The 25,120-nt window shown below is 48.6% G+C and overlaps 2 protein-coding genes across 9 annotated transcripts; both read right to left on the bottom strand.

The window, feature by feature from the left end:
- Nucleotides 1-1,567: 1,567 nt before the first annotated feature.
- FBXO39 (F-box protein 39) lies at nt 1,568-10,345 on the bottom strand. Of its 6 annotated transcripts, XR_003791848.1 has the most exons (4): nt 9,240-10,307; nt 8,174-8,350; nt 7,335-7,418; nt 1,568-6,217 (listed from the first exon to the last, which is right to left on the bottom strand). XR_003791848.1 is itself a non-coding variant. In XM_029210951.1 (3 exons), exons 1-3 carry the CDS (start codon nt 10,263-10,265, stop codon nt 7,791-7,793), a joined length of 1,209 nt encoding a protein of 402 aa, XP_029066784.1. In that variant the 5' UTR covers nt 10,266-10,307; the 3' UTR covers nt 1,568-7,790. The 6 variants fall into 6 exon arrangements, 5 of the variants coding, with proteins under 5 accessions (XP_029066784.1, XP_029066783.1, XP_029066782.1 ...); XM_029210951.1 differs by having other exon boundaries at nt 1,568-7,796; XM_029210950.1 differs by having other exon boundaries at nt 1,568-7,418.
- Nucleotides 10,140-25,097, bottom strand: XAF1 (XIAP associated factor 1). Of its 3 annotated transcripts, XM_029210955.1 has the most exons (9): nt 24,798-25,097; nt 22,096-22,231; nt 21,773-21,901; nt 21,500-21,556; nt 20,948-21,143; nt 19,695-19,780; nt 16,488-16,829; nt 14,668-14,740; nt 13,816-14,554 (listed from the first exon to the last, which is right to left on the bottom strand). In XM_029210955.1, the coding sequence occupies exons 1-8, from the start codon at nt 24,827-24,829 to the stop codon at nt 14,684-14,686; spliced, it is 1,035 nt and encodes a 344-aa protein (XP_029066788.1). In that variant the 5' UTR covers nt 24,830-25,097; the 3' UTR covers nt 13,816-14,554; nt 14,668-14,683. The 3 variants fall into 3 exon arrangements, with proteins under 3 accessions (XP_029066786.1, XP_029066788.1, XP_029066785.1); XM_029210953.1 differs by lacking the exons at nt 13,816-14,554; nt 21,773-21,901 and adding an exon at nt 10,140-10,345; XM_029210952.1 differs by lacking the exon at nt 21,773-21,901 and having other exon boundaries at nt 13,821-14,554.
- Nucleotides 25,098-25,120: the final 23 nt, after the last annotated feature.

Below are 25,120 nucleotides of genomic sequence, written 5' to 3'. Positions count from 1 at the left end.
TTCCCTAGGAATGGTTGTGGCCGACAAAGCACAAAGGCCTTGGGGTTAGACATGCTTTTGCTTCCAGTTTTGGTAGTTATGTATTGAAGACTGGTAGGCGAGACCCCCAGCCCCCCGAGGCCTTATTTTCCTCATCTGTGAAGAGGGGACACTGGGGTGGTGGTGAGAGGGGCTGGTAAAGTGATTTGTAAGGTCTGTTGCACTGAGAAGGCCTTATATTACCAGCCTGTGGTCTAAAAGTACACGAGAGAGTTGACTAAAATAATTGCACAGTTGTATCGGTGCCATAAATGTGTGTTCTTATTGATGGCTTAAAAAAGAAAAAAGACATATTTGCCTTATTACTCAGTAAGGTGGGCAAAACAAAACATTTTACTTTGGAGTTTGGGCAGAGAGCGTGGTGAGAAGCGGATCATGGCCTTCTCCCGTGGGGCCCTCCATCCAGGTCCTCGGGCCTTCGGCCAGCAGGTAACCTGAGGGCCAGGGACAGGCTGCCCACGGCTGGGCCCAGACCTCTCCCCTGCCCCCATCTCCTAGCCAGACCCTGCTGACTGCCTGATCTCTCAGCCCAAAGCTGGGGGCTCAGGTGAAGCCCCCACCCAGCTGCGGCACTTCTGGGAGTTGGGTGGGGCAGGGCGAGAACAGTGGCCACTCGAACCCCACAGGGGCTGTCAGAACTCTGAGGGCCCGAGAAGGTGGGTCTACCTGGACAACAGCTTGGCCACCCTCAGGCCTTGGAGCTGTGTAGATCCTGGACCTGGGGTGACCACTCTGTCCCAACTGGACGAGACCTCCCCTCGTCTGGACACCTTAATGGGCCTGTCAGGTGAGTGGAGCCCTGGTCGACAATGGGTGCCTCACCTGGACCAGACAACATCTGACAAAGGCCTTAATGGGTGAGCAGAGCCCCGGGTGAGGAGGGGTTGAAGGGCAGTGGTTGTCATTTCTACCAGACCTTGATCTCAGGAGATAGAAATGGTAGAATAACAGACCATATTTGGCCAATGGGAAGTGCGCACCACCTTTTGGTTAGAGTTACTGGCTGTTTATAGAAGGCCTGTCTATATAATACGAAAAAGATACTCGCAACTCACCACCCTCCACCCGCACCACTTTTCAAAAGAAAACTTGCCCCATCTAGGCCTTCTAGATGTAAAGAGGTTGCCCACGGATAACAGTAAGAAAATTGCACACCTTGTAAATGCCCATTTGTTTTTTTAAAAAGTCATAGGAAAGAAATGTCTTCTGGAAATGACATTTTGAAATGGAACAGTTAAATCACCTCTAGAGGTGACCTCTAGAGGTGACATCGGGGTGATCCAGGTCCACGTACGTCCCACACATACGTGGGTTAGAGGACATGGAGTGGCAGACCTTGAGGAGGAAGGAAAGAAGCTTCTGTGCCAGACTGGTCACACTTGGGAGACATTTCCATGTCATAACCATTGTTCTGTGTGTGCAATTTATCCCTCACTGCTGTATAAATAGTTGACAATGCTAAGTACTTTTCTGAAGTATCTAGTGGATGTTCTGAAGTGCCTGATATATGTTAAAAGTAGAGGTAGTAAAAAGACATTTTGAAAGTATCTTTTTGTTAAGATTCATATGAAATATTGTTATTTTAGGGGGGAAGGGATTGGCCAAACCACCTTTCTGAACAGTACGCACTGTGGCTGTGCGCTGGCTCGAGAGGGAGGGATGTGTGTGGATGTGTTCATATTTACATTTTGAGGCTGACCACTGATGTGTGTGTATCTCTTTCGGCTGTACTATAGAGATACATTGCTGAGTAATTCAATGGAAACACATCTCCTTGCTAATATTTTAATAGTATACATTGGATAATGAATTCTCTTAGAAGCATTATACTTTGTGTACTCTGTTACTTTATCTCTCATTTTTTTTGGTGGGGGGAGGGTCGCCAAGCCACGTGGCACGCAGAGATCTTAGTTCCCCACCTAGGGATTGAACCTGTGCCCCCGGCAGGAGAAGCATGGAGTCTTAACCACAGCACCACCAGGGAAGTCCCTATATCTCATTTTTAATTGAACATTAAGGGAATGCAGTATTTTAATCATAACTCTGACAATATCTTTAGCTAGAGGCCTGTTGCCAATTTTGTCTTTTATGAAATGTTTGTCGCCAAGAGAGGCAGGATTACATTTTTTTCTTCTTGATTGAGTTGGTATAGTGTATTCTTGGTTATCAAAATACTCATATATTGAATAGCTTTGGGTCTTTGAAACAGTGAATCTTCATGATGTGTGAAAAAGCATGATACATAACTATACAATCTTAATTACATAAAAATGGATGTTTAGTTGTGTAGATACATACATGGGACCTAGAAGGACACGTCAAACTGTAAACTGTGATTATGGGTGACTATTTTTGCTTCTTGTGTTTTTCAGTTTCCCATTATGCACATTAAGTTTTAAGAAATATTTTTAAAATCTGTAAACATTTTACTTTGAAACAATTATTTAGGGACTTCCCTGGTGGTGCAGGGGACTCCATGCTCCCAATGCAGGGGGCCGGGGCTCGATCCCTGGTCAGGGAACTAGATCCCACATGCATGCCACAACTAAGAGTTTGCATACCACAACTAAGGAGCTGGCAAGCCGCAACTAAGGAGCTTGCCTGCCGCAACTAAGACCGGTGCAACCAAATAAATAAATATTTTAAAAAGCAATTATTTACTGTAAACAAAGGTGGACTCACACCTCGACAAGATCTTATTTTAAATCATTCAATGGTGACTGCCTCTGCTGTGCCTGGCACAGTTCTACGCACGCAGGATACACAATGAACAAAGCAAAAATGTATGCTCTCAAGGGGCTTACACACCACCTGAGCATTTGAGATTTTCTGTGTGGCTGTCTAGACTGTTTTTTAAAATCTGTACTTTTGCAAATGTAGAGGAATAGGAATCAGATTAATTTTCTAAACACCCAGGGAAGGCAGGCAATCTCTGTGTGTGATAGATCTCTGTGTGTGATATTCATCCAGTGAACTAATACAATTCTGTGGCCTCCAACTGCAAATCAAATTTTCTGTAGGTCCCCTCTCTGGAATAGCTGTTTGGGTCACTTGTATAAAGGGGTAAGTATCCATCAAAGAAGCGGACTATTTTGTGTTAATAAAAGATTGTTTCTATCAAGTTACCGCTGGTGACGTTTTTTTCTGAAACAATGACACCATCCTAAAAACCTCATAACGATGAATTCATATTGTTCTGTTTTACTCAAATACTTGGTTCTTAAGAGATCTGTTGGACCCGGCAGCATTTCTAAGCTAAACACAGTAAAACAAAAGTTTTCATTGATCCTCTCCTCCACACGCTCCTGTGCTAAATGGAATTACAGTATGATTGACACCAAATCTTTTTGCTGTGGGAGGCGATACGTGGTAAGTAAGAGAATGGCTTTGGAGTTGGGTTGGGTTTGAGGCTCACTTCCAAAGCTTCCTAAGCGTGTGACCTTGGGCAGGTTCACCTTGCTAAGCCTCAGTTTTCTTCTCTCTCTAAAAGAGGGATATAACAGTCTCTACCTTCAAGAGCTGTAGTGAGGATGAAATGAAACTGTGAATTAATACCTATCACATAGTACATACTCAACCAGTGATCACGTTAATTATCTGTCTGGCATGGGCTGAGTAGGGACGGGGAGGGGAACTGGGCTCTTTCCGTTTTATCCTTAGGGTTGGGAGAAAGAGTTCTGGGTTCTGAATCAGAAAACCATAGTATTGGTTCTGCCACGAAATGGCTGTATGACTTTGGGCAAGTGACCTTCCTTTGCCGAGTCTGTTTCCTCATTTATTAAACAAGATAAAAGCCAACATTTGTTGAACGTCCAAGGGATAGGCTTATGTGTGGTATTATATGTATTAAATCATTGATCCCTCACAGCAGACCCGGGTGGGAGGCGCTATTATTTTTCCATGCACAAACAGAGCTGTTAACACTCGGAGGGACAGGGAATACTTGCCAAAGGGCACACAGCAAGTGAGGGGCAGCTCAGGACTCAAACCCAGGCAGCCTGGCTTGGAAGCCCAGGCTGAGGAATGTGGCCATTCACACCAGGTTCAGTGTCACACACCCCATCCCAGCATTATTAGTCTTTCAGGGACCTTAGTGATACACTGTTCAGCTTTTCCCATTTGACAGATAGCAGAAACTAAGACCTGAGCAGGATAAAGAACTTATGCAGGGTCACACAAATTAGAAGCCTAAGTGGACCAAGAACCCAAGTCTCAGAACGCTTCCAGCCCAGAGAGTCAGAGGTCCGCCCCTGAGAGTCTTTTCAAAAACGAAAAACTGCACTTTCATTGTCAGTTTGCCTGGGGTAACTGTTTACACTTAGTCTGATCACAGCCCTACTTTCCTCCTATTTTCGTAAATTCTGAGGAGCTGACCCCAGTCACTTGGTGGCTGGGGCTTCATCAGCCCCGCCAACAGCTGAGAGGAGGCACTGGGGAGTCAGAATGTGTTTCCTGCTCATCCATACAAGACAGGACGTGCCAGTTTCTTCTGCGCGTTTCTGCAAAGAACCGCGTGCTCTCTGTGGACTCCCAGCAGGGGGAGGCGTGTGGGAGCAGCCCTCCGGCCTCTTGCCCTGCACTGGAGGACAGGCGCGGATAAGCTGTCACCCAGCCAGGCCACAGGTCTGTGTCTCCACCTACCACTGCGCCTCTGAATGCGGTAAATTAAAAAGTGGATACCTGTTAAAAATCCGTGGGTTCGGAAACCTCGTGTGCTCTGCACGTTCCCACTAGGACTCTCCCGGGCTTGTTGCTGTTTCGATTCTTCGGGGAACAGGAAGGTCTGTGCGGTAGCTCTCTGTGTGGTCAGGGGAATCTTTGAGGGTCCTTGAGACATTTTTTCAAGAGATCCACTAATAGCAAGACGTTACGTGCCTTTTTCACTTTAATTCTCTCTGGAGTTTTGCGGAGGCTCCCCGCACGGCGTCTGACGTTATGACAGACCACAGAAACCCGGATGAGAACCCAGCTGTCTGCTATTAAGCGGGATGTGCAAGAGATTTGCAAAACTGGAAAACAAATCCACTCTTTTATGGAAAACTGTTCATAAAAATGTTACTTCTGTTAACACGTTTTCCATAAAAGAGTCCTCTATGCTTAGATCCTGTGTTTGGGGACGAAAGGAAACTAACCAGAACTGGTCCACAGCATGAATAAATCATTACACCAATCAATCAATCAGTCAGTCTCCCAGGTGGTCTGCACTCCAGCTGAGCCTTCCCTCTCCCCTAAAGCAAGCTGCCTCATCTCTGGTCCACAGGCACTAGATGGCTCCCAAGGGCCCTTCTGGTTTCAGCAACTAAGACCTGGGAGCTCTCCTTAGATTATAACCAAGCAGGACTCTATGGGGCCTTTCTGGGACAGATACCCCTTACCCTCTGCCACCTCTTGTCTGTAGAAAAACTTTAGCCAAAGAATAAATTTAATCAGACAAGAAAATGCAGAAAGAAATGCAAACAGTCAAAGAAGACAAAATAATCATAGTTTAACCATTAAGGAAAGTCAAGGACATTTAGCTCCTCCTCAAGGGCTACAGATAATATTCTGAGCCATATCCTTTGAGCTGTTTTACAGATACTGAAACCTCCACCAGGTGGAAGAAGTTACCTACATGATGACCAGACTGTGGCCGTGACATGAGCTGCTCCATCTTGCACAATTCCAAGACCTGGCCTCAAGGAAATGGGAACAAAGCGACCCTGGAACTGAAGATTAACTGCACTTAAAACAATCAAGATGAGGCTGATCAGACCACCAATGACCAAGTTCAAGGTGACTGTTGGAGCTGGCTGTGCTCTTCTGCACATAGCCCCCCACCCACCTGTGCACCCCTAAAACTCCCCTTTAAAAGCTCTTGCCCCCGATCAACAGTGGGGAGTTGGTTCTCCACTGACATTGGTTGGTTCTCCACATGTCCAGTGGTTCTCCACTGGACATGAGTCCACCTTCTCCCCAGGATTGCTGGCTTCCTCAACAAAGCTATCTTTCCTTTTACCCAACACTTGTCTCTCAGTATTGGATTCTTGAGTGACAAGCAGCAGAACCCGAGTTTGGTAACAAGGTAGGGACTCCACACCACTTGCCGGTGTTGATCTTTTCTGAATGTTCATGAAACAGGAACCATAGGCACCCAACAGCATTGCAGGGACATTCAGATATGACAGTGAATGTGGAAATCCTGTGAAAATTGAAAAGCACTGGATAAATATGAACTTGAACAAAGACCTGAAAAGCTAAGCATAAATATGGACACAATATACAAAAGATAAGATAAAATCGCAAGTGAGACACTTGTCAAAATGTTCTGAGATATATTCATTTTTATCTATTGGAAACCCCCCCATAAGCAACTATATGCACAAAAATCTCAAAAGACCAAAAGCAATCTATGTCAATGGCATGGGCTCAGGAATTTACCCTTATTCCCCGTTTAAAACCCATCAGATTTCCCTGTGACTATAAAAATAACACATGGTCTTTGTAGAAAATTTGAGAGATAGGGGAAAGCATGAAAAGGGAAATAAAAATCACCCATAATCCCACCACCCAGAGATAACTATTAAGATTTTTGGTATATCTCTTCTATGCTTAAAAAAAACCCTGTAGGGCTTCCCTGGTGGCCCAGTGGTTGAGAGTCCGCCTGCCGATGCAAGGGACGCGGGTTCGTGCCCCGGTCCGGGAAGATCCCACATGCCGCGGAGCGGCTGGGCCCGTGAGCCATGGCCGCTGGGTCTGCGCGTCCGGAGCCTGTGCTCCGCAATGGGAGAGGCCACAACAGTGGGAGGCCCGCGTACTGCAAAAAACCCCACAAACCTGTGTTTGTGTTTTTACATGATCGGTATCACGCTAAACACAGTTCCACTTAACATCACATTAGGAATAGTTCTCCAGGACATTACAGATTCTTTGTGAATATGAGTGTAAAGGCCACTTCTGGTTCAGCCCCACATGAGAACTGAACGTTTGTAGCAGGCTGGGTGCCATGCTGCCTGGATGGGGAATAAAGGAGACCCCAGAAAAGCAGATGCGGGAGACCCGAGTCCACAACACTGATAAATTAGGGGCTGATCTCCTGTGGGAGGGAGTTCCCGCTCTGAGCAGGCTCCTTCTAAACGAGGGAATTTCCCTGCTTCACTCTAGGATGTGCTGGTGAATTTCTTTCATCTGAGATCAGGCCTGGCCAGCGTCAGTGGCAGAAGGCTCTCATGTGAAGGTCAGCCAGGATAGAAAGTGTTTCTGAACTGACACTGACAGTCAGTGGAAAATGCAGCTCCATTTGCTTGCTGACTACTTACACCTTTTCCGGAGGGAGATTAGCAAAAGTCAGGGTCCCCGAGTAAGACACTGCTCCAAGCGACTTTGGGCTTTCAGTTCTGTGGCTGAGTGAGGGTCAAAAAGCAAAACCAAATGACAAAAAAAAGAAATCACACCCAGATAGTTGGTAAAGATAGCACTTTAAAGTCACCTGGGGTCTTCACATGACCAGAAGTCCCAGCCGTTGCTGGGGTGTCATGTTGGTGTGAAACTAGCAAAGAGGAGAGAGAGGAGAAAGAAGGCTGGGGGTAAGGGATGCCCAAAGTGTCATTCTGTGAGGCTCGGATTGTCAAGTTCAAAGTGCTCTTGGCTTTCTTCCTCTGGAGAGCGCTCCTTACGTCATGCAGTAAGCGACGGAAAAATAGTTAAACTCTGAATCGATCAGCTTTCTGTACTTCCTGTAAATATGCCGCAGTGTCCTGTCCTCTTCAGGCGTCTCATATCTGTTTGTATAAATTCTCACCTGTGCCGATAGACAAACACCCCCGCGTGTGCGCATGCACACACACACACACACACACACACACACACACAGTGGCTACATCACCCAGACCCCAAAGACAATCTGAATGATGTACACGTACAATTGTTGGCAGAACCAGGAAAAGCCCAAGCCCAACTAAGGATGAAAGCTCCAGATTCCCTTCCGTGAAATTGTTAACTTCCAATGGACGGACTTGTGAGACATCCACCCCCCATGCCCTGCCTCACTCCTGACCTTCATCCCAGAGCAGAAACGCTGGGGCTGGACGCCTACCCGCCCAGGGGCCTGGATGCCCTTGCCCGATCCCCGTGGAACCCACCCCGGGCGGGCTCTTACCTTGAGTGTGCGCAGGGCACACCGCCCTTCTTCCTGACTCTTCAGGATCTGCTCCACAAAGTTAACATCAAGGAAAGCCCAGATGTTGAAGTAAAACAACTCCCTGCAGGATAAGATGAGGAGGTGCAGCTCCTCCTCCAGAGACTCATGGTTGTTGTTGAACTCAAAACTTAGTTTCTGGAAAAGCACCAAAGGGGAAGACGGATGTGGACAGAGATGCTGGGACTGGTTGGATCATTTCATAACACTTTCATGACCTGGCTTTGGCCTGGTAGCCCATGGTGGTTCAAGTGCTTTAGATAAGGGGCACTGGACAAGCAGTTGTCGGAAGAAGGGATTTGGGAATGAAAGTGATCTCATCCAAATTTATGAGACTTGGAGTTTCAAGGCAACGTATCTGGAGTCTGGAGACTAAAGTGGTGGTCCTGGCCCTGCGATGGACTAGCCAGGTGGCCATGGGCAGCACCGAATGGCTATGATGTCTGCCTGCCCACTTCAGGGCTGTGTGAGCGTAAATGAGCTCTTAGCACTTTGTCATCCCTCACTGTTAGTAGTGGTACTTATACGCTTGAGTATCAATCCTCACAGCCTTCTGAGAGAGGTCTTCGGTGAGGGGGGACAAAATGATCCCGATTTTATAGATGGGGAGCTGCCCACACCTCTGAGCTCTTCTGTAACTTGGGTCAAATTTGGCTTTTTGTCTGGTTTGGAGACACACCGGGTCCTGTGTGCTGCTGTGACTGGGTGGAGAAGTAGAAGAAGCTGCTGACCTGCTTCTCACCTGTAGAGGCACCTGCGTGCTCAGGCCCCACAGCTCTGAGCCAGGGATATAGGAGCTCTCCTTGGTTGACAGACAATCAGGAATTGGTTCCACGTCTAGGAAGTGAGCAGTAGCTTTTGTCCTCTGCCGCGGTCTTGGGGACCGGGGGAGACTTAGTTTGGTGACGTTTCCCGGAACCTCAATTTGACCTTGAGTGAGTGTGTGCAAGCCCAGCCAAGAGCAGGTAGCAGGAACCTGAGGGGCAGCCACTCCTCACAAGCCTCCCAGCCCTCAGCTCATACCTACCTGCAGAGTGTGTCGGAAGGTGGGCAGGAGATCCGTCAGAGTGGGCTTCATGGACCAGTCGGGGTTGCTGAAAGAGCAGTTTCTCAGACTGATGCTCCTGATCGGGATCTCCTGTAGGAGGATCCGGGCCAAGCGCTCATACTTCACGACTTTCTCAAAGACGAAGTTGACTTTCAGCTTGGTGGCGTACCTGGCCAGCTTGGCCCAGGACATGCCCCAGACGACCTGCCCGTGGGGGTCATGAGCGTGGCACTTGATGTTCATGCTCCAGAGGGTGCCGGCATTGTTCTCACCCAAGTTCTCCAGCAGCTCATCGGAGATGCAGTTGTAGTTGAGGGTCAGGGACACCAGGTTGCGGAACGTGGCCATGGTCTGGTTGAACTGGGGGCTGCTGTAGACAGCGAGGCGGTGGCTGAAGTAGTCCTCGATGTTGAGCTCTGACACCGCACTCTCTGTCCTTAAGTAGCTCAGGGAGTTGAGGATGTGGCAGCCCTGCTCCACGGTGAGCCTAGCCCCTTTTAGGTTGAGATGATCCAGGTGTTTGCCCATTTTCTTCAAGAAGGAGCTCAAGCTTTTCAAGAACAAGCTTCTGATGCTGTTCCTCCAGACCAGGCGGTCCAGTTCCAGGTACTGGATGGAGAGGGATTTCAGACGGTTGTTTCTCTTGCCCAGACACAAGAGAAGGCCTTGCATGGTGACCTGGAACTTCCTGGTCAGGACAACGCTGTAAGGAGTCAGGAATTTGATCTCCAGGTGCTCCAGATAACGACCAAATTTCTTAACATACCAAACAGCCGACTCAAATTCGTACGCGTGTACCCTGGAATGTCTCCCACTAAACGTGATGGCCCTGTATCGCCAGAGGTCGGCCGAATACATCATCTGGTTCCACCTTCTGCAGACAAGGGCTGCTCTGGACCTGTCCTTGTCTCCCAGCCACCAGAAAATACGATGTAGGCACACATCGGGCAGGGTGGCCCAGCAGCTTTGGTCTTGAGGCTGGATCAGTTGGCCTTCTTCGTCCATCAAGGAACCGGGATGTCCACTGCAGCTGTGTGGTAGGCAGGGCTTCCAAAAATGAGGAAAGAAAAGCAATCACTTGTTTTCTGTGGGGAGTAAAAAGGAAGAACCATTACCTGCCAAACACATATTAAACCCAATGGAACAAACTTGCACTATGGCCCCATGTGTAGGTACTGGGCTGGTGCAGTGGGTGCAATGATAAATCCACCACACTGTGCGCACCTGCAAGGAGTCACAGCCTATCAGGGGTCTATCAGGGACATAGACCAGGACTCAATGACAGCACTGTGGGAGACATGAAAATCCTCAGGCATATTCATGGTGCAGGGTGGCACAAACGGGGGTATTAGTTCTGTCTGTGTAAGAAGTAGTAGAGAGGGCTGCTCAGAGGAGGTGGCATCTGAGCTGGGTTTTGCAGGGTGAGTACGATTTGCAAGGCAGACAGGTTGGTGGTGGAGGAACTGGTATATTCCAGGCAGAGGGAACAAGATGGGCAAAGCCACAGAACTGTGAGTATGCGTGATGTGTTCACATTCACGGAACTAAAAATTGCTTGGAGCTTAACTTGTGAGGGTCAGGGAGTGACGGAACTGGAGCTGGAGCAGGGGGAAGTGCTGGTTCAAGGGCATCATTCAAGATGTTCTGAATGATGTGATAAAGGCTGTGTCCTACAGCCAGGGATTCTCACTGTCCCCTCTCCCTAAGACTTTGGAATTTTGACATCTTCTCTGGATGAGAATCAGTGTCTGTGTTGAGCAACATTGCTGATGGCTGTGTTTATATTCAAAAGGTGCAGCAGCAGAACAAAGGTGGAGAACCTCAGCTGAGGTCAGGGCAGGTCGAAGGATCACACGCCCAGAAGTGACGTGGTCAGTCTTGAGGTAAAGAAAGAATACTCTGGGGGAATGGAGGAAGGATGGTCCATAGTAGAGGCCAGGCTTGAAGCCTGGGACTAGGGTGGCATTATAGTGGGAATCGGGGTGGGTAGTGAGTTCTTTGGCAGACATGATTTGGTAACTGGTGAACACCTGAACTGGGAGGACTGAAAGGTCTCTGACTTGGCTGTTGGATTGCAGGTGGTATCCCCAGCCAGGCTAGGGGGTCCCAGGGGAAGAACTGGGCTAAGGCCCCACCAGATACACTGAGCCCTCGGTCAGACTTTTCATAGCCATCTGCTGTAATCTTCATGGCTTTGCTTTCAATGTTTCCCCTGCCTGAGAACTACCCTCCTTTTCTTTATGTCTCCCAAACCCCCCATTTTAAAAGTTCAAGCCCTACCACTCCATAAAGCTTTTATTGGCTTCTTTACCAGGTAACCCAAGATCATTCATTGTGGTTCACAAAAACTCAGAGCTGGAAGAGATCTGAGAATTGATTTTTTTTTTTTTTTTAACCCGTGGAAACTAGGCACAGAGAGGTGAAGGGGCTTGCCTAAGGTCACACAGCAAGTTAGTAACAAGACTCAGGCTAGACCTGGGCTTTCTTACTCTTTCTCTTACACTTTTTTCCTACGTCCACTTTTCAGGCCTTGGGTTCAGAGGGACAAGTTAATCATAATTTTCAGTTCAGGACAGACACTTGTCTGTGCAAGACCTCTCTTTGATTCTATTTATTCATTTATTCCCTTTTAATTCTATGTCCCACTCCGTTGCTCCCCACCACAGGCAACTATTCCAGCGTGTTTGATGCGCTGCTTTTTGGTTGTGTGCACGCTTGCCAAATGTGTGTTCAGCGTCCGTAAGCATCATTCACGTTGCCCTGTGTACGTCTCACACGGCATCTGTCATCTGAATAGACCCAGCGGTGGGTATCCCCTTCTCTCTCTTACCCACTCTCCCTGTGATGGACCCCCAGGCCTCTTCCAGCTCCCCCCAACAGCACAGTGGCGATGAGCATCCTCAAGCAAGCTCCCGTAGGGGACCTATTTGGGGGTCTTCCCCCGTGCCTCTGTCCTCCCTACCCCATGATCACCTACAGAACAGTTTGGCCCCTGCCTCCAGCCGGCCCTCCCATCTCCCACCCAGACAGACTTCCACACGGGAACTGGTAGCAGCCTGCCCCCACCCAGGACACAGGGCTCCAGTGGGGTCAGCCGGCTCCCCTTCTCTTTCCCCTCTCTCTCTGTGTCCATCCTTAGTATAATCTTAGTATAATCTAAGCCTTTCTCTCCCAGAAGCCCACACACTCCTTGAGACTAGGGACAGCCTCATTCTTCTTTTGAGGAAGTTCTTAAACATTTAACTAATGAAGAAATAAGATTGTGTCTTCAATCACATATAAACTGCCTGGGGCTAGGGGACTCCACGGCACTTAGTAAGGAGCAAGGCACCTAAGAGATGCTCAAGAGAAGCTAAACCAGGGAATTCCCTGGCGGTCCAGTGGTTAGGACTCCTCACTTCCACTGCAGGGGGCACCAGTTAGATCCCTGTTCAGGGAACTAAGATCCCACAAGCCTCCCAGAGTGGTCAAGGGAAAAGAAAAGAAAAGAAAAGAAAAGAAAAAAGAAAAAAGCTAAACCAGTTAGAAAGCTAATCGAAGCCCTTTGACCCAGCAAGGTCACAGGGTCTGAAGAATTATACAACACTTTAAGCCATGGGGGGCAGGGGGATTGGAAGAACATCTTTGGTGGGCTGGAAAAGGTGTTGCAAGTGGTCCAAAAGTCATGTCACCGCCTGGAACCTCCCCTCTTGTAGCTTAGTGGGTTGGATCCTGGTTCTGTCAACTGCGGTATGTGACCTTAGGCAAGTTAATTAATTTATTTATGCCTCAGTCTCCACATCTGTAAATATGGGTAATAATAGTACCTTTCTCCTAGCGTTGGGGGGATTAAACGGGCTGATATACGGAAAGCACCAGAACAGTGCCTGGCACACAGTAAATGTTATACAAGTGCTTGCTGCCATCAGAAAGTGGGTGGCAGGGTGCTTCCAAAACATCCCTGTAGGGAAGGTATTTACAAATGGGAGGTTAGGAAAGTGTCCCGGTGAGATGGCGTACTAGGTGGTGAGCGGGATTCCAATCCAGCCTAAGGACGCTGGAACATAGGCTGGGTTTACCACGTCACACAGCTGCCAAGCCTGGGAGGAAACCTGGGTGTCCGATCACCCGGGGAGGGGAGGTGGCCCAGGAGCCTCGCGGGGGCGGCAGGTGAGGAGGGCAGCCCCGCACGCCCGCGCTGGCCTCAGGGCGTCCCCGGCCTGCGCCCGTTCGCGTCGCCTTACCCGCCGCTCGCTGCTCGGGCTGCTGGGACCGCGAGCGCCGGCCTGCTGCGCCCGCGCCGCCTTGGCTCCGCCGCCACCGGCGGTGGGCTCCGCGCCCGGCCCCGTAGAGGCTAGAGGCCGAGGGGCCGGCCGCCTTTGTGACGCGCCCCCACTTGCCGGGCTCTGCTCAAGCCCGCGGCCGCGGGGCCCAAACCTGGGGCTGCCAGCTCAACCGATCGTGCGCGTGCGGGCAAGACGGGTCCCCGCGCAGGTGGCCCGGGAAGGCGCCCTGGCCGGGGGGCCAGAGGCGGGAGGCTGGGCCCCGCGACCCCTGCCCGACCCTCCTCATGCGAAGAAGAGGTTCTGCCCCCAGACCTGGGGCGCAGGCCCGCGCAGTCGCCACCTTTCCTGTCCTGACCCATCCTCAGGGTCCTGTCCAGTCCAGGGGACCCAGCGTGCGGGGCCTCTCTTCGGGAAACCACTGTCGCTGCCGACCCAAGGAAAGTCTTAAGCAAACCTGACTTTGACAACTTGACAAAGCTTGAGAAATGCCCCACTTTTCCAGTTTCGGTAGGGTGGGGTGTCCTGGGCCCTCCCTTCCCTGGTGGGGTCTGGGGTCTCCCCACGGGCCAGGCAGAAAGGTAGGGTGTGCTGTTTGCTGGGAGGTGGGCTGCATCTCTAGGTGTCTCCCAGCTGGTCTCCCTGCCAACAGCCCTCACTAGCACGTCTTTGTGCTTTCTGGCTCTCCCCTGCCACCCAGCCTCATTTTTCTCTTCCTTTCTCCCTTTCTTCTTTGCTGCCACTCCCCTTTCCTTGCCGTGCTAGCCGCTGCCATCCGTGGCCCTGGAAAACCAATGAAAAATCTACAAAAAGGTGGAGGACAAGTTTTCAGGGAGGGCTTTTTTATTCTTCGGGGACAAGAATAAAACACCTGGGTTCCCTAAGGTGTCCAGGCTGTGTGGAGCCTAGATGCTTGATCAGAATTCTCAGGCAGAAGAGTCAGAGCCCTTTTTTCTTCTGGTTTATCTGTAGCTCTCGGGGAAACCAACATCTCGGCTCAAAAGGAGGAAAACAGAATCCAAACCTTTTCTTCTACAAGAAAGAAACCCAGTGAATAAAGCCCATCTCTTTTCACGAGTAAAGACTAGCACAGAAAGCAAGCAGAAAAACCAGTGTAAAAACAAAATCTTCTAAATCTGTTGTACCTTTTCTTTTCCAAAGCTAGCTGGAACTTCTCACTTGTTTTCCTTTTGATGAAGCTAACCACCAGCATTTCTCCTAAAGAAATGGATATTAAAAAAGTTCAGTGTGTTTAAAGTGGGGAGTGTTAGTTCCTAGGATATCTCTGGGCAATCCTATCCCCAGTTCCCGGAGCAGGAACCCTGAGCTACAGATGGCATAGAAATTGTATGGAGCTCAGTGAGCCATGAGGGGTCTATGGGAGGCTTGGGACAATGTTTAATAGAGGCCTATCACCATGAGGGGGGTGGATGAACAGTTTAGAGGATACCCACACCATGGACTCTTATGCCATTAAAAAGGGGGGGGCAACATCCTTTGACTTGGAGGGATGTCCTTGGGTATTGATGAATCATAACATTAACATGTAAAGAAATGTGTATAATTGGACTCCAAATGTGTATGTGTGTGAGCGGTTATACAACAGAGTTGCCAGATAAAATACAAGATGTCCAGTTAAATTTTCATTTCAGAGAAACAAAGAATTTTTTTTGTATGTCTCATGCAATTATTTTGTAGTTATTTTTGTCCCAAGTAATGAATTTTTATTTGCTAAATTCGGCGACCCTATTATGTAAGGATGGAGGGAAGTATGGAAGGAAATTTCAAATTGTGGGAGGCAAGGAAATATGGCACTAATAACACCCCCAGCAAGTATGAAATTCACTGAGTTTTGTAAAATCATGTGCTGTGTGCATATAGAGAAGAAGTTAGAAAAAACAAGATCTAGGTCTACTTTTTTGTAAGGAGCGTGCATCATATATTCAGTGAAAAAGGCAAATGGCAGAGTAATGAATATAGGAAGATGACATATAGGGGAAAAGAAAAAACAATTCAAACCCCATAGAGGCTTGTTCATGTTTGTGTGAACAGAGTTAAAGCTTTGGAAGGACACCCACCAGGATACTGAAACTAGTATCTTGGGGTGTGGGACTGGGGAAGTGGGGTGGGTGTGGGGGAGGATGAGCTTTATCTTTATATTTGTTTGTATGGTATCATGTCAACTGGTTACAACAAAATATAGTATTTAGTAGTATCTAGTACTTTTGTATTTTGAAAAACATCAAATAATGAAAGCTTTTTTTTTTTTTTTTTGAGTGAGGCATCCTGTTTGGGGCTTAAAAGCATAAGCTTTGGAACTATACACACATGTATTTTAGGCTGGATTCTGCCACTCTCTAGCTGTATAATCCTGGGGAAGCTACTCGACCTTTCTGTCTGGTTTCCTTATCTGTAAGATAGGGATAAACTACCTGCATGTTTTTTATAATGATTAACCATTTGTAAAGAGCTTTGTATTGTAACTGGTGCATAATGGTTAACGACCTCATACTAATTCTTGTTACTATTGGAAAATAATCTAGGATGTAAAAAATCAGGCTTTTGAGGCTGCAAGTCCTGATCTGCTGGAGGTAAGATACCAACTGACTTAGTATCTTGACCAAGGCTCTCATCTCTGGGCCTGGATTGCCTTATCTACGCTATGAGCTAGACAGCTAGATTGGGTATGCTCTGTTCGTTTGTTTGCTCCACAGTTTGGGGGCATTTGCTGTGGTTATTCCCTGGGCTGGGAACTGGAGATACAGAGATGAAAGATCTAGCTCTGCCTTCAGAGGTGGGAGATGATGCACATATATAACCAGGTGACAGGTGCTATGAGAATGGATTTGGACACACAGAGAAAGGGGAGATAAAGATGTCTGAGAATATCCTGCAGGTCTTGGATTTCTTTAAGCACTGTCCAGATGGCTCCCAGCCAGATGAGGAGAGAATGGAGGCTGGGTACCTGATGTTGGGTTAGGGTTGGCAGGGGAAGTAGGATGCCACACTGAGAACACCTCCTCAGAATGTCATAGGCTGTCTCGTCTTCTACAGGAGAGGAGGCCCTGAGCTTGCCATCAGACTTCAAAGGCAGATCCGTGGTTTTGTTTGTGCCTCTTGGTGCTTGCCGCGTTGACTTTTCAGAAAGAAGGGGAAATCTGCTTGTATTTTTCGTCTTTGGACGGACGTCTTTCTCTGCTGTGGAAGTTTGATCTTTAGCAGCCTGACTTGAAAGGGATGAAGGAGGAATATCTGGTTTCCCAACTGGAGAATATGTCACAGAGTCTGAGACTGGACGGCATCTGTCCTGCAATTATGAGTCATACTTCAAATTTTAAAATGACCTCAGCTTTAATGGTGGACAATACAATAGGCAAGATAACCTGAAATATTCCCACTCTGAAATGCTGGATAAAATATGACATTCACTGAGCTGACTTTGCAAGAAAGCAAGCAAGCTCCATGTTCCAGGAATGAAGACCTGACCTGTTAAGCACATGAGCTGACACTTTAGGAGGAGATGTGGGGTCAATCTCGTATCTAAGAGCTTGGATAAGAGAAGAGTCCCATCCACACAAGATGTGGAATTGGAAGTAAGATTCCCCTTTCCCTGCGTAAAGCTGGGAACCTTGAAGGCTAACCTGTGGTGGCTAAGAGAAAAGAATCGGCTAATTGGAAAAGGAAAGTGGCAAGAGAGCTTGTCTACCTTGGACTAGAAATTGAGGGTGCGGAAGCAAAACTGACACTCCTGAAAACTCAAAATCCAAGGCTCATGCCATTCTTGTATTTGGGGTTCAGATTTACAAAATCCTCATGCTCTGGGAATACCCAAGCAGAAGAATTAATGTAAAATTTGGGAGGTATGGCAGAGGCAATCACAAAATCCCTCTGGAGGTTACATAATCCCAAACTAGGTCATACAGGATTCTCACAGATAGAGTCTCACCAAATAGAAGCTCATGATTCAAATTTACACACAAGGAAACACTCTACCTTGGGTAAGAGTCACAGACACAACCATTAGCAGGATTAGTCTCCAACGAGTTCAGATAACAGAACTATAGGAGAGAGACTGTAAAATAAATTAATTAAAAATGATTCAAACAAGAGAAAAGAATACGACCCTATGAAAAAAAGAGTAGGTGAATTTGAAAGAGAGATAAACAGAACTTCTCGAAATGAAAAATACAGACACTGGACCTCAATGGATAGGCTTAAAAATAGCAAGTTAGATTTGGCCAAGAAAGAATGAACTTGAAAATAGGATTTGAGGAAATTATTCAGAATATAGGAGAGAGGAATAGAAAATGTGAAAGGTTAAGGGACACGAGGATAGAATGAGAAGGCCTGATGTACATCTAATATGTTCCACAGAAAGAGTTGGGAGAACATGGAGGGGTTAGGGAATATTGGGGATTCCAAGAGATTATAGCTGAGGCTTTTCAGAACTGATTAAGGCAGAACTAAATCTTTAGATTTGGGCGGGAGCAATTCTGAAGAAGAAAGAAAAAAATAAACACACTTGAGCATATTGTTTTAAGCAGGATGAATAAAAATAAGTCTTCTCTTGGACGCATTGCAGTGAAACCAGGAAGATCAAAGGCAAAGAGGATCTTGAAATCAACCGAAGAAAAAGGGTTACCCACAAAGGAATGGCAGTTACACTGAGAGCAGGCTTATCAACAGCAATCATGGAGGTGGGAAGACGGTGGAATAAACTTCAAAACGCTAAGAGAAAATTATGGTTAACGTAGAATCGGATACCCAGTTAAACTACCATTCAATAATGCAGGAAAAAAGTACCTGTGCAGGCAACTAAAAATTTACTCCTCACAACTTCTTGCTGAGGGAACTACCTAGACGTGTATTTCAGGAAGGGAGAAATCCTACCCAGACGGAAAGCTTGGGATTTAAGAAAGAACGTAAGCAAAGAGAAACGTGAATGTGTGAGTATATCCAAGCAGGCATGAATTGCATAAAATGACAGCGATAATAATGACTAAAGAGGGATAGTATGAAAACAAGGTGAGGGGCTTCCCTGGTGGCGCAGTGGTTGAGAGTCCGCCTGCCGATGCAGGGGACACGGGTTCGTGCCCCGGTCCGGGAGGGTTCCACATGCCACGGAGCGGCTGGGCCTGTGGGCCATGGCTGCTGGGCCTGCATGTCCGGAGCCTGTGCTCTGCAGCGGGAGAGGCCACAGCAGTGAGAGGCCCGCGTACCGCAAAAAAAAAAAAAAAAAAAAAAAGGTGAAACTAAATTCCATAGCATTTACATATAAGGTGGGAATAGAGAATCGGAGTCAACATGTTCTCAAATCCATATATTGTTTGTAAGGAGGGTAGGGAATATGATTAATTTAGACTTTATTAAGTCAAGTATTCCTATTAAAATGCACTAAATGTCACTAATGGTAAATTTTATATGTATTGTCCCACAATAAACAAAAAGGTCTAGATCATCCCTAGGGTCTCTTAAGTTCTGATATTCATATTTCTCTGAATTGAAGGGTAAAGAAAGGACAAACAGCGCTCCATCGAAGCAGAAGGAAATGAGTTCTTTGGAGAGAAGCCTTAGGAAGTTTCCCCAGAAATAAAATGCTCCATCCTGCAAAAGAAGGGAGCAGCTTGGCACAGGCTAATGCACTAAAACGTGCTCAGAGTGGTGGAGGGAGGAGTCTGTGAATGTTCCCAGGCAAAAGCAATCAATCAATCAATCACATCGTGACATCTTTACAGAGTCCCCCTTTTGGTACCTAGCCCTGATACCGGTTTCACTGTGGGAAGATGGAGAAAGTTGTTAACTTTTTCGAGGGAGCTCACAGTCTAATTGAGAAGACTCCCGCATGGGACAGAAAATAATAAGGCAGGTCCTATTAAGGACCAAATTGCCATGGCCAGGCCCTGAAGGCTGAAGATGTTTGGAGGTGATCAACGATAGCTGGACTGGTCAGGGAGGCTCCTTGAAGGGCTGGCACAATGGGAGACCAATTATGTGTGCTAAATTAGCCTACACCAATTCACAACATCCCTTTTTGAACAAAGCAAAACTAAATATGGGAACCTCTGTTATCCATGCTGTGTAAAATTGGACCCAGAATCTACCTTTCATATCACTCTTTTTGGAATATGGACTAGCTATTGGCACCATTAGAAAATAACTAATTTCTACTCACCACATGGTGGAAATACTTATTTCCTGGGATCATTTGGTTGCAATAATGACAGCCGATGTTGCTTTCAGGAGCTGGAATTCTCTTCCCTGAAAAAGCATGGAAACAACAGCACAAATGATTGCCCTTGACAATGGCTAGCCCGACTGTCCCACAACCGCGTACATGGCCTGCAGTCCTTATGATGAACTGTCCCTGGTCTGCCGTGAGTGTCCTGCACTGCCAGGGTCCTTGGCCACACAGGCCACCCACAGCAGGAATCACCCACATCATTTCCTTTAAGCTGCAAAAGTACACTCGGGGCAGCACACAGCCCTGATGAAGAGACATTTTCCTGGCGCAGGACTGGTTTCTAAGGAGACAGAAGGAGCCGTTACCACAGATGCCAGCCCCGTCCAGTCTGACTGCTCTTTCATTTCACCGGTCTCTGAGCTCTGTGATCAAACGAGGAGTTATTGCACACATCTTTGTTGACTGTGTTGAAGCTGTGCTGTGTTGTCTTGTTGAAGTTGTGTTGTGTTGGTGAAGTTGTGCTGAAGAGTCGTTTGTGGGCTGTGTTGAAGCCCAGCCATGCTGGAAATGTGCACACATCTCAAGCACTCCAGTTTCTCATGTGCCGATTTTAATAAAATCGTTTACCAGGAGAGACTTACCATCCAAAGGATTTTAGGCTCTCTCTACGTGTTACTGTGTTACTAAAACAACCAGTGAACACAAGATCTGTCACATTGCTGTCCTCCGTAAACGCATCTCATGAAGAGGTAACCAGGTCAAGACAACACACAGTGCTACCAGGCGGCCAACACATAGGCTCAAAGGTCAGGAGTTAACTAGATCCCTTCTGTCCGCTGCTGATGGTGGTGAAATCTCCTGATTTGGTGTCAGGGAACTTGGATGTCCTGTCTGGTTTCTGCCTCTAGCAAGCCCCTGTTTCATTCTATGCATAGGTTTCTCATCTGTAAAAGGATGCAGGTGGGTCTCTGCCAGGCTGGAATTGTGCTTGAGGGGTTCCAAGGAAGCCTCCCATTTTGTTGGACCCCCATTGCCTCTGCACTCATCTGTGTAGCTCCCAGGCCCGCAGCTCCTGGCGTCTTGGTGTCCCTGGACCAGTCATTTAGAGACCACAGCAGACACACAAGAAGGCCACTCTAAGTACGTGGTCCAGAGTAGCCATATGAATTTGAGATACGTGTATCTGTCATCACACATGTCACCTGTCCTGCTGAGAGCTTACATTCCTTGCCACCCCTGCTCACCTTTCTGGAGCCGGGTCTGCTCACCGCAGCACTCGTCTCTGTGCCGGGCCAGCATGTGGAGCACGATGCGCTGGCCGCAGTCTGGGCAGACCTCCGTCCGCCTGCCGCAGGGGTGCTCGTGGATGTCCACCTTGTTGAGGCGTACAGCCAGCTCACAGAACTGGCACTCAACGGGGCGCTCCTGGCATTCCTTGGCCTGCGGGGAAGCAGGGGGGACGGGCATGGTCACTGGCCTGCAGTGACTGCAGTTGCGTTGGGGATATGAGCTTATTTCCCTGGGGGACTGAAGCCAGTAAGAGAAAGCAGGTGGGAAAGGCCAGGGGGTGGGGGGACTCTCCTTGGCAAACACGAGCTCTCTTGGGCTTGCGGACCATGGCAGGCCCTTCTGACGGGCATCTGGGGGCAGGAGGCCCTGTGATGAGCTAGTTCCCCATTGTGCCCCAGGCCTCCTTGGGTGAGAAGAGAGAGCTGGGGGAGGGGGCGGGGAATCTTTATTACTGGCCCCTTCCCCTCCTCCTGGGCTTGGGAGAAGAAATCACAGCTGACTCTCACCTCGTGAATCTCCAGCAAGTGCTTCGGCAGGCTCTGCTGACACACTGCGCACCCCACCTAAACACGGAGGGAGACGCTGGAGTCCAACCCAGCTCAGCGGCCCCGGTTGTGTGTGTCAGGTGCGGGTCTGTGAGCGCCTGGGGGCAGGAGTCAGGTTCCCTCGTCTCCCTGCAGCACCAGCCCTGTGCTCAAGGAGCATCTGTGGGACCCGCTGAGTTGAAATGAATGCCTGAGCTTGAGGATCTCCAGAAACAGCAGGAGAGAAAGGTTAACCTTTGACCAGCCTTGGCCATGAGTGCCTTCTAGAGCTGTCCTTTCCTGTCTCTTCTCTTGACACATCTCGAAAGAACATTTTACCTTTCCTGAAACAGGGACTCCCTTGCCTTGGCTGAACCCATTCGCCTGTAGGGAAAGGATAGGGGATGGGAAAACCAGGGTTGACTCAGTGCAGTATAAGAAAGGCAGATTTAACTACCCTTTCCACTTCACAGGGGGTGCTGGGCGCGGGGTGCCCACCTGAGACGGGCTGCAGTGCGGGCAGGGCTCTGGCTGGCCACCTGGTGCCCCCACCCCCATCCCTGCTTCCGCCTCCCCACCTGCTGGTGCCCGCCCCCGCTGTGTTCTTCCATCGTATCCTGTAGGACGGGTTCCTTGCACTCCGGACAGAGGACCTTGAAGGGCAGACAGTGGGCCCCATGGAGGGCCAAGTGGCCAGGGGCCCCGCTTCTTTTGCTGCAGGATCAAGAGGGAGGAAAAACAGGCTTATTTCATGGTATAAAGCATGGAGCCGTATTTCGTCTCCACGGCTGCTGGATTAAGACCTTTCAAGGCCTCAAGCACTGAAAATATGATGACGATAGCACCTGCCCCCCTTCCCCATGTTGGTCCTAGATCAGAACAATGCAAAATCATAAAATAAGTGTAAGGATGCTCTGTAAACTCTTCTACTGCCTGGGGTGAGAGGGGGCGGGCAAGGAGGGGCGGGAGGCAGACATTACAAAGTGGCCGGAGGAAACTTTTGGGGGGAATGGATACGTTCATCATCTTGATTGTGATTTGATGAAATATAATTTATATTTTAAGGCAGGACAAGAAAAAATTAAACATAAAATTCTCTCTGTGTTTGTTTGGGCCTTCTCCCTCCCTAATGTACGGTGTGCATCTGTATTACACATTAACCAGAGCTCCTCAAAGATGGGAGTGCCTGCTCGATGGTAAAGATCAATTTTTTCTTTCTTTCTCCTGAAGCTAGCAATGTAACTTCATAAAAGAATAGGGCTCTTCCACAGCTCTGTAGGGGGTCCTAGTGACAGTGACTCGCTGTTTGCTTGGTACACTTTGTACGTGCTTACTTGGACTATGTATCCTTGGTGAATTTTTTTGTGAAATATCAGTATGTCTTTTTTTTTTTTTTTTTTTTTGCAGTACGCGGGCCTCTCACTGCTGTGGCCTCTCCCGTTGCGGAGCACAGGCTCCGGACGCGCAGGCTCAGCAGCCATGGCTCACGGGCCCAGCCGCTCCGCGGCATGTGGGATCTTCCCGGACCGGGGCACGAACCCGTGTCCCCTGCGTCGGCAGGCGGACTCTCAACCACTGCGCCACCAGGGAAGCCCCAGTATGTCATTTTGATGTATGATCCTTTGTCTCAAAAATGTATATGACTGTGCCTTCGACTTTTAACTGGTGGGACAGTTCTCAGAGCTTTCTGAGAATCTGCTTCCTGGGTCATCATTCTCAGTGTGGCTTGAATAAAATTCCCTTTTGTTCTTCCTAACTTGATAGTTTATTGAATTTTAGTAGCCATGGTGATGGTTTCATGGGTATATATCTATGTCAAACATGTCAAATGGCACACTTTAAAAGTGTACCACAGGGAGTTCCTTGGTGGCGCAGTGGTTAAGACTCGGCACTCTCAATGCAGAAGGCCCTGGTTCAACCCCTGGTCAGGGAACTAGATCTCACATGCATGCCACAACTAAGAGTTCACATGCCACAACTAAGGAGCCGGTGAGCGGCAACTAAGGAGGCCACCTGCCTCGACTAAGACCTGGTGCAACCAAATAAATAAATAAAATAAATATTTTTTAAAATGTACCATAAATGCAGTTTATGTCAATTATACCTTGGTAAAGCTGTTTTTAAAATGAAATAACAAACATCAAATTCTTTCAAATATTTTGTCTATTTTCAAGCACTCCCCTGCTTGGCCCACAGCCAGTTGGAAATCCAGGCCTGCATGCCCACTCAGAGCCTTGCAAGGGCAATGCCAACTTTCAGAATCCCCATAGGGAGAGCTTCCCAGGTCTCCCAGACGAGAAGCCATCTACCTTTCCCTGCCTTAAGGCTCACCTGTGCAACCCACAGAGAGGTTGAGACCCTTCTTGGAGACCCCAAAAAACACAAGCTTCTGACCCTCCCAGTCCCCAGGCAGGGTGTTTCTTAATACTCCTCCTTTCATTTCAACCAGCTCTTGCTTGTGGCAGCTTGGGAGAGAGGACACGTAGTGGCCATAGCTCTAAAGGCCTAAACGATGATGAGAGTTGCCCGCCCATGTCCTGGGCACATGGGATGTGGCCAGAGGGGAGTAGCCAGAGGCTCACTCTGCTTGGTCTGAACAAGGGCTGGCTTCTGCACAGCCCAAGCAGGTGGCACAAAAGCTGCTTCCCACACCCTTCCTCTATTCTTGCCCCTCTGCCCGGCCTGGCCCCTTTCTCCTTCTGTCCGGCCTGGCCCTTCAGCTCTTCTTCCTGAGCTGGTTCAGCCAGGAGGGTCTGCCTGGAGAAAGCTCTCTGGGAGGGATACCCCTGGTTCCCACCACAGGTAGGGAGCTTCGAGAGTGAGGTACTTCAAGGGGCCAGGTCTCCCTGAGTTAGAGGTGTGGTCTGGGACCCCTGCTCTATCCCCTCACCCTGCTCCACAGCGCCCTCTCAAGGTGAGGGCGGGTGTGGTCCCGGACAACCTCCGTGGGCCCCTTTCTGTCTAAGACTGGTGTGAAGAGCATATGATCAGAACTCCAAGTTAGGACCCAAGCTCTGAAAAATATGAATAGCCCAGCAGGGACAGTTAGCCTGGCTGTTTGGCTTTAGAACTGTCCCAGAAAGACTGAAATATCTGGGGTGGGATGTTAGCCAACCCCGACCATCTCTCATCATCTCCCTACATCTCCTGAGTTTAAATCTTCCACCCTAGCCCTCCTGGGTACAAGGGCCCTTTCCTCTTAACTTCAGAAACAGCCTTATCCTGTCTGCCCCTCTCACTAGCCAGCCTCAGGTCGGCCGCCGGGAAAGCAACTTCTTACCAGTTCCTGCACGCCTGGAAGTTTCCCTCCATGTTCTGGTCTGCGGAGTCTTTCTGTTTCGAGGAGTTTCGGTTCTTGCGGGCAGAGAAACAAAACTGAAAGTGTTCCAACAACCCAGCCCACAGCCCAGGAAGGGAGGGGTTTTCAGATTTCTCAGCCCAGGGCTGCTCCAAGGTACCTGTGGCTGGACACTCCAGGAAGCCCCTCTGTAGCTCGGCCAGCCCAGCCAGCCCCTGCCGCCTCCCTCGGCCTGTGCTGCTGCCACCAGCTGTTTCTACGACCCCTGGGGTGGGAGCCAGAGGCCAGGCCTCCCCCTGGGCAGC

This window comes from Monodon monoceros, unplaced genomic scaffold, assembly GCF_005190385.1.
Source record: "Monodon monoceros isolate NGI ecotype Baffin Bay Population unplaced genomic scaffold, NGI_Narwhal_1 Super_Scaffold_9, whole genome shotgun sequence".
Lineage (NCBI taxonomy): Eukaryota > Metazoa > Chordata > Mammalia > Artiodactyla > Monodontidae > Monodon > Monodon monoceros.
Note: the sequence above shows the minus strand (reverse complement) of the source record. Positions and strands in the feature narration are given on the sequence as shown.

What these genes read in the sequence shown, in the direction of transcription:
- FBXO39 (XM_029210947.1), bottom strand. Translation starts at nt 10,265, where the DNA reads ATGGACGAAGAAGGCCAACTGATCCAGCCTCAAGACCAAAGCTGCTGG. An exon ending in CCTTCCGACACACTCTGCAG is followed by an intron (nt 8,351 to 9,239) that starts GTAGGTATGAGC and finishes GTGCTTTTCCAG; the next exon opens with AAACTAAGTTTTGAGTTCAA.
- XAF1 (XM_029210955.1), bottom strand. Translation starts at nt 24,829, where the DNA reads ATGGAGGGAAACTTCCAGGCGTGCAGGAACTG. An exon ending in GCGGGGGCGGGCACCAGCAG is followed by an intron (nt 21,902 to 22,095) that starts GTGGGGAGGCGG and finishes CTTTCCCTACAG; the next exon opens with GCGAATGGGTTCAGCCAAGG. An exon ending in ATGGCCAAGGCTGGTCAAAG is followed by an intron (nt 21,557 to 21,772) that starts GTTAACCTTTCT and finishes CTCCGTGTTTAG; the next exon opens with GTGGGGTGCGCAGTGTGTCA.